Raw genomic sequence first — 7,717 nt, forward strand, 5'->3', positions numbered from 1 at the left:
TGGCAGGGGGATTGCAGTGGATGATCTGTGGAGGTCCCTTCCAGCCCCTAACATTCTGTGACTCTGTGATTCTGTGCAAGTTTCTTATCTACTTTTCTGCAGACAACCAAAAAGCCACCAAGGCTCTCCCCAGCCAAGCAGGTGTGGTGGATGTTGCCTTCTGCAGTGTCCAGGTGAATTCCTGTATGGAGCTGGCTGCTGGGGGCAGGATCCCCCCTGGCTGTCCTGCCACAGACTGGAGTTTAAAAAGCTGCCTTTTAGGGAGGGTTCAGCTTGTGGCTCCCTAGAGGGGTTGTGGAGTCTCCTTCTCTGGAGCCTTCCCAGCCCCATCTGGATGTGTTCCTGTGTGCCCTGTGCTGGGTTATATGCTCCTGCTCTGGCAAGGGGTTGAACTTGATGATCTTCACAGGTCCCTTCCAACCCCTAACATCCTGGGAGCTGTGATGCTGCTGCCCTGCCAGGCTCTCTGGTGCCTGGGAGCCGCCAGGAGGGGTCCTGATGTCGGTGTGTTTGTTGTGGTGCTCCCCGGGCAGCTCTCAGCTTGCTGCTGGAGGAGAAGGCATCCAGGCTGCAGGAGCTGCCCGCAGCGCGGCGTGAGCTGCCCTGGCTCAGCTCTCGGTCAGGAGCTCGGAGGCCTTGCTTCCTGCACAGAGACCTAACTCGCTCGCCAGCAGCCCTCTGCTGCTTCCCCTCTCTTACCGCTGTCCTTCTGCTCTCTTCCCCCTGGGCCGTGCCGGGGAGCAGGCGTCGGAGCGCCGCGGGGAGTGGGAGATCCAACCCAGCCGGCAGACCAACACCTCCTACCTGACCTCCCACCTGGCTGCCGACCGGCACGGCGGCTCCGTGCAGGTACTGCCCCTCACAGCCCCCTGAGCGCCCAGACAGCTACAGGGACTGCCCCTCACAGCCCCCTGAGCGCCCAGACAGCTACAGGGACTGCCCCTCACAGCCCCCTGAGCCCCCAGACAGCTACAGGGACTGCCCCTCACCTCCTGAGCTGACAGACTCTGGGTGATCTCTGGAGGTCCCTTCCAAGCCCTTGCATTCTGTGGCTGGTCTCTGGAGCAGCAGGACTCCTGCAGTTTTTGTCTGTAGAGCTGTTGAGGAGTCTTCAGAATTCTTTCTCTTTGGCAGTGGCTTTGCCTCTGGACATGGCACAGCCTCCTGCAGACCCAGGCCTTGTGCTGTTATCAGAATCATTCTGCTGGAAGAGACCTTTCAGAGCACAGAGTCCAATCCTTCACCCAGCACTGCCAGGCCACCACTAAACCACATCCCTCAGCACCACATCTCCACAGCTTTGAAACCCCTCCAGGGATGGGGACTCCACCACTGCCCTGGGCAGCCTGGACCAGGGCTTGGCAACTCTTCTGGGGGAGAAATTGTTCCTCATGGCCAATCTGAACCTGCCCTGGGGCAACTTGAGGCCATTTCCTCTTGTCCTGTCACTTACTCCCTGGGACAAGAGCCCTATCCCCAGCTCACTGCAGCCTCCTCTCAGGGAGCTGTAGAGAGCAGTGAGGTCTCCCCCCTCAGCCTCCTCCACACCAAACCCCCCAGCTCCCTCAGCTGCTCCTCCCCAGCCCTCTTCTCCAGTTTCATTGCCCTTCTTTGGACACAGTCCAGCCCCTCAGTGTCCTTCTGGGAGTGCAGGACCACAGTGAACCCAGCCACAGCCCCTGCCCTGCTGTTCTTGGCCTGATCCAGGCTGCTCTGCCCACACCAGCCCCTGATTCCCAGGCAGCCAAAGCATCCAGTGGCCTGCCAGGAGGGGGCAAAGAGACAGGGAGCAAGCAGGGGTTCCCGTGAAGTTTGCAGGTGGCTGGAGCCTGAGCAGGTTTGAATGTCTCCAGAGGTGACTCCACAACCCCTCTGAGCAGCCTGTTCAGTGTTTTGTGACCCCCACAGTGAAAATGTTCTTCCTTCTGCTCACATGGAACATCTTATGCCTCAGCTTTCACTCACTGCCCCTTGTGTTGGCACTGGGCATCAGCCAGCAGAGCCTGGCTCTGGCCTCCTGGCACTGGCCCTCCACAGCTTTATCAACAGCAATGAAGTCACCTCTCAGGCTCCTCCTCTCCTACAGAGGCTCCAGAGACCCCAGCTCCCTCAGGCTGTGCAGGGTGGCTGTGCAGGGCGGCTGTGCAGGGTGGCTGTGCTGACAGGGCCGTGGTTTGTATTGCAGGTGGTGAGCTCCACCAACGGGGAGCTGAACGTGGACGACCCGACGGGAGCGCACTCCAACGCGCCCATCACCGCGCAGGCCGAGGTGGAGGTGGTGGAAGAAGCTAAGTACGTGCCCCAGCAGCCTCCCACTGCTCTGCTCCCTGCTCCTCCTGCCAGGGGAGGAGTGGGGATGGTTTACCTGTGCTGCAGTACTCGCTGCTCGTGTCCCGTGCCCTTCTCCTTGCATCCTGCTGCTTCTGTGCATGGTGCCTGCGGCGGCGCCGCCGCTGCTGTTTCCCCGCACTGGTGGCGTGGCTGGAGGACGTGGCTCTGCCCCACAGCATGTTCTGCAGGGTAGGCAGTAGCACAGACAGCGGGGGGGCCCAGCTGGGGGGCCTGGCTGAGCGTCCCCTGCTCCCAGCAGGAGAAGGAGCTGAAGGTACAGGAGTGGCTTGCCAACAGAGTGCTCCTGAAGTCACTCTTGCAGGCATGAGTAGGTTCTCTCCATGCATGGCCGTGGTGCAGGCCGTGGGAAGCTGAGTGAGAGGCAGCAGCAGCTGTGGTGCTGGTGGGGATCAGTGTGACCCTCTGAGCCAACCTCTCCTCTCTGGCTGCTGGGCAGGAGTGAGAACTGCTGTAGAAGATTGCAGCTTTGCCCATTTTGGCCTCCCTCTGCACACAGGCTGCAGCTGGCACTGTCCTGTCACCTTCTGCATGATCCTCAACACACAACCTTCTTGCTGCCTCTGAACCAGACCAGGGCCCTAGCAGGTCACTGCTCCCCACACAAGGGGTAAGCTGGCCCTGGGGCTGCCTCTGAGCTGGTCTGTGCTGTGCTGTGGGCCAGCTGCCTGGCTCTGGTTTGCCTGGGGGACACTGGGGTCCTGTGTCCCACGTGGTTTGTCTCAGCCCTTCTGGAAATCTCTGTTAGGAATGGCTCCTGGCAGGGAAGAGAGGAAGCCTGACAGGTGTGAGCAGGGCTGTGTGCATGGGAAGGGCCCCAAGGTGTGTGTCAGGCTGCTTGTCCTGGAGGTCTTCTGCTTCCTCTGTGCCTCAGGAAGCTCTTCTGCATGGTGCTGCTTGCTGGGCCTGATCCTGGCAGCAGCCACAGGGTCTGCTTCCAGCCAGTGGACTGAGCCTGGGGCCTGGCACAGGCTCCTCACAGAGCACAGAGGGGCTGGGGGGATCTGGAGGTACAGCCTGCAGAGTGGGCAATGATCCCCTTAGACAAGGGTGGTGTGGTCTGCAGACACCACACTGGTGTGGCATCACAGGCGCTGGTGTAGCATCACAGGCCCTGTCCTGGTCTGACCACAGTGGGTGCCCCATGAGCACAGGACTTGGGATTGCTACCAGGACAGGACCTTAAGGGTCCTGCATACCACAACCCAAAGCAAGGAGGAGTCAGAGGTGCAGATGGGACGTGACCTGTGCAGCCAGACCAAGGCCCAGGCCCCACAGTCACGTGCAGGGCAGATGCTGGGGCAGGTGAAAAGGGGCACACGAGGACCTTGCTGCCCAAGCTGTGTCCGGGGCACAGGAACGGTGGTGTCTCCACCCTGCTGGCTGTGCTCCCAGGGTGGTGTGGAGGTGCTGGCAAGCAGAGCATAAACTGCTCTGCTCTGCTCTGCTCTGCTCTGCTCTGCTCTGCTCTGCTAGGTCTGGGCTCTCTGCCCAGTGACTGCCAAGTGCTCTTGCTGCCCCAGGGAAGGCTTCATCTCCCCAGGCACCTGTCATCATCAGGCCCCTCCATTGCCTGGGGAGGGCAACGGACTCTTGGCTTCTGCTCTGCAGCAAAACAGCCCAGAAAGAGCCAGGGGGAGCTGGAGGTCTGCCTTTGGAGATGTTTAGATTGGACACTAGGGAAAAATTTTTCACAGAATGAGTGGTCAGGCATTGGAATGTGCTGCCTGGGGAGGTGGTGGAGTCCCCAAGCCTGGCTGTGTTTCCAGGTGGTTTGGATGTGGTGCTTGGGGCTGTGGTTTAGGGGTGAGCCTTGCAGAGTAGGGTCAGTGGTCGGACTTGGTGATCCTGAGACTCTTTTCCAACATGAATGTTTCTGTGATTTCTGAGATGCAGCAGCAGAAAGGTCTTTCCTGGGCACTGCCAGCAGGCAAGAGGAGCTGTGCAGAGGCACACTGGAGCCAAGCTCCTGATCCCAGCCGTGGCTTTCAGCACGGGGCAGGGTCCAGGAGCAGGTCTGTGCCCGGCTCCCCTGCGGCCGCTGGAGGTCAGCAGCAGCTTCCTCTTCCGAGGGCCCAGAGCCCTTTCCTGATCCCAGCCCCACGGAGCTGGTGCCTTCAAGGCAAAGAGAGGGGGGCTTGCTGGAGAGGGCAGAGGTGGCAGAGGGCTGGGGGGCGGCGGGCAGGCATGGTGTGTGTCTGCCGGGCTGCACTGCATGCGTGCATGGCTGCAGCGACCGCTTCCATCCCACCTCTTGTGAACTAATTTTGCTCTTTCTTCCTTTCTGTGTTTTTTTTCTCTTACACTCTCTGTAGCTGCCTGAAAATGCTCAACTTGTGGTGAGTCCCTCTCTCCAGTCCACATGCAAGGGGGAGCGGACCAGACTAGGCTGGGGTTGGCAAAAAAAAAAAAAAAAAGTCAAAGCCACCAAACCCTCACCAAAAAAAAAAAACAAAACAAAACAAACCGACACCAAAAGGCACAAAGCCAAAGCCAACCCAGAGCTGTCCTGACCAGAGGCCCTCATGCACCGTGGGGAGGCTGTGGGCTGTGTCCTGGTGGCCGCCTTGAGGCCCAGCAGTTCAGCCAGAGGCTGAATGATGGCTGCAAAATGAGCTCAATCCTTTGCTATTCGGCTTTCCACCTCCCCCAGAGCCGGCAGGTCCCTTAGCAGATGCTGGCTGGCAGAGCTGGGCAGTCAGGACCAGGCTTGCCCAGCGCCCTGCGGGAATTCCTCATGCAGACCAAGCTACAGGGGTAAACCCTGCCCTGGGGATGGAGGGCAGGCAGCCAGTTGCTGCCCCAGAGTCCCCTCTGAGGAAGCCTGGACCAGGGCCTGTGTCAGTAGAGAGGCTGGAGAGATGTGGCTGGGAAGTCCTTGCTAGTGACAGAGCCCCTGCTGGGAGAGGGTGGGTGGCAGAGGATTCCTTTCCAAAAGCCCTGCAGCTGCCAGCAGAGGGTGCAGGTGAGCCTGGGAAGGAAGGGCTGGAAGGGTTGAGATCAGCATCACTCCAAGCCCAGCTCAGCCACAGCTGTGCTGTTAGTAGGGTTTTGAAGCCACAGCTGTAGTGCCCCGGCTCGAGGTGTCCTGTGGAGCTGTCCCTCCCTCATTTGCCCTCGGGCAAACCACCGTCCCGGGGGCAGCAGAGGCCCAAGCGGAGCCTGGGGTGAGGAGTGTGTGGGTCCCAAGGAGGGGCGGTGGGCAAAGCTCATGTACAGCGAGGAATGGCCTTGGGTGGGAGACTGCCCAGCTCTGCCCTGCTCTCCAGGCACTGCCTCTGATTCCTCTGGCATCTCTGGCTTCTCTGTATGTCGTAGTCTGGGGCTGTTCTCTTGGGCACTGTCTGCATGCAGAGAGACTACGTCCTGTAACTGTCGGCCTTGCCTTACTCTTTTATGTTGGTGTTCTGCCTCTGCCTGTCTGATCTGCCAGGACTTCCTTTCCTGAACCCTTCCCTGGACCTCTTGAGTAACAGCCTCACAAAAAAGACAGTCACAAGGAAAAGCAGCCAGGAGTCAGGCAGCTCCCCCCTGGGGGTTGCCTAAGGAAACCAGTGCTGCTCAGCCCTCTTCTTCCCTCCCCCACTGCATGCCATGTCCTAACTCCTGCATCTTCCATCCTCTCTTCCCATAACCTCCTCCCCCTTACTCACTCTTGCCCACATCATGAAGGAAGGTGGCTGCTGTGGGAGAGAAATACTGTGGCAAGGTAGCAGCAGGAGAAGGTGGCAGGTGGCCACCTTGTTAGGTCATAGGCTGCACTGGATGATCTCAGAGGTCTTTTCCAGCCTCAATAATTCTATGATTCTGTGTCCTAGGACAATAAGATGCAAGAGCAGTCCTGGGGGGGACGGGAGCAGGTTCAGCCCAGGAGCCTGGGTTGGTTGATGCTTCAGACTGCACGCTGCAGGCAGCAGGCTATAGGGGAGTGGTGGAGCCCTCACAGGCAGCTCTGAAGTCGTGGCCCTGCAGGGGGTAAGGGCTTTGTGTTTTACCTCACCTCCAAACTGGGCCTGTTGGGGAACCTCAAGACAAAGAGGACCTGAAACTTTCCCTGGCCCTTAGCTGAAGGAAGGTGCGGCAGGAGGTGGTCCTCCTCTTGCTGTGGCAGTTGGAGCTCTCCATGGTGCAGGGGGTTTTGGGCTCCCAGCCGATGCTGATGTGTGCTGGCAGGCTTGTCATGGAGCCCTGGTGGTCAGCCCTGGCGTTTGCAGGCTGTAGCAGGGCTGGGGACAAGCAGTGAGAAGGAGCCTGTCCTGCCCTGCTCTGCCAGGCTGACGCTGCGGAGCCACGAAGCACCCAGCGGAAAGTGAAAGTGGTGGCAGTGGCTTTGGACACTCCTGGTCAAGGCTGTTGGTAGAAGATGCTTGTGGCTGAAAATGGTCTTTGCATGCTCCCATCTGCTCCTGGTGCTTAGTTGGGCACCCTGCAAAAGGAGGCCTGCAGTATCCCCCAGGAGCTCTGGAGGTGGCTGTAATGGGAGGAGGAAGGGCCAGTGGGGAGCAGAAGTGGCAGAGAACCTTTCCTGTGCACCAGCGGATTCCTCACGGCAGGCTGAGCATAGCAAGGTAGAGGCTCCTCCAGCACCAGGTCATCCTGCAGGAGGCTGGCAGGGCCCTCAGGCACCACCTTGCTTCAGGGCTCAGCTGTGACTGGTGCTCTCCCCCCACCTCAGCCTCCACTCTCCATCCTTCTTGCTTCCCCCACTCCCTGGGCACTGTGCTCCTCCCTCGCGGCGGCTGAGGGAAGAAGCAGGGGTTCTGCGTGCCAGCACCGAGGGGTTCATCCCAGGTGGAAGCTCTGGTTATCCAGAAAGGTTCAGCAAAGAATCCTGGTCCCTGAGCTGAGGTCTCTTTGGGATTTGTTTTTTTAGCAGCCTCGTGGCTGGGCAGAGCAGCCAGGGCTCACCAGCCCAGCCTTGTCCTCCGGTGTTTGGCCAGAGGCAGCAGAGCATCCGGATCCTTCTTTTACTGCTTCCCCAGATGCTCCTTGTGCTCTGCCCTGGGCGAGCCCCAGGAGCCCAACTGTCACCCACAGCTTTTGGGTGGTGTGACCCCCCCACACAGGGTGCTGCCAGCTTGCCTTGGCTGGTTTACCAGTCCAAGCTGGTGGTGTCAACCACCCACCAGCACCTTGCCAACCACCCCTTGGTGCCTGGGCCCAGGGCCAGGTGCGCAAAGGTGCTCTTGCATGTGGGAAGTCCAGGGTGGCAGGAGAAGCTTCCCAGAGTGGTGGGGGACCTTCCTGGGGTGCCAGGGGACCTTCCTGGGATGCCAGGCACGGAGCTGACTTGCTTTGTCCTTTGTGCCCCAGGTGCTGCTGCTTCTTTAAGAGGAAACGGAAGAAGACGGCGCAACGTCACAAGTGA

The 7,717-nt window shown here is 59.7% G+C and overlaps 1 protein-coding gene across 10 annotated transcripts in view; it reads left to right on the top strand.

The window, feature by feature from the left end:
• Positions 1-7,717, top strand: part of CSNK1G1 (casein kinase 1 gamma 1) — a 65,915-nt gene extending 58,198 nt beyond the window's left edge. For 2 of the 10 annotated variants that reach the window (XM_054388250.1, XM_054388252.1), the window contains 4 exons: positions 745-849; positions 2,186-2,292; positions 4,665-4,688; positions 7,663-7,717. In XM_054388250.1, coding sequence (XP_054244225.1) covers positions 745-849; positions 2,186-2,292; positions 4,665-4,688; positions 7,663-7,717 — 291 coding nt within the window. Of the gene's footprint in view, positions 1-234; positions 241-741; positions 850-2,185; positions 2,293-4,664; positions 4,689-7,662 lie in introns of all 10 variants that reach the window. The other 8 variants (XM_054388246.1, XM_054388251.1, XM_054388254.1 and 5 more) reach the window with 5 other exon arrangements.

Source organism: Indicator indicator, chromosome 16 (assembly GCF_027791375.1).
Source record: "Indicator indicator isolate 239-I01 chromosome 16, UM_Iind_1.1, whole genome shotgun sequence".
Taxonomy (NCBI): domain Eukaryota; kingdom Metazoa; phylum Chordata; class Aves; order Piciformes; family Indicatoridae; genus Indicator; species Indicator indicator.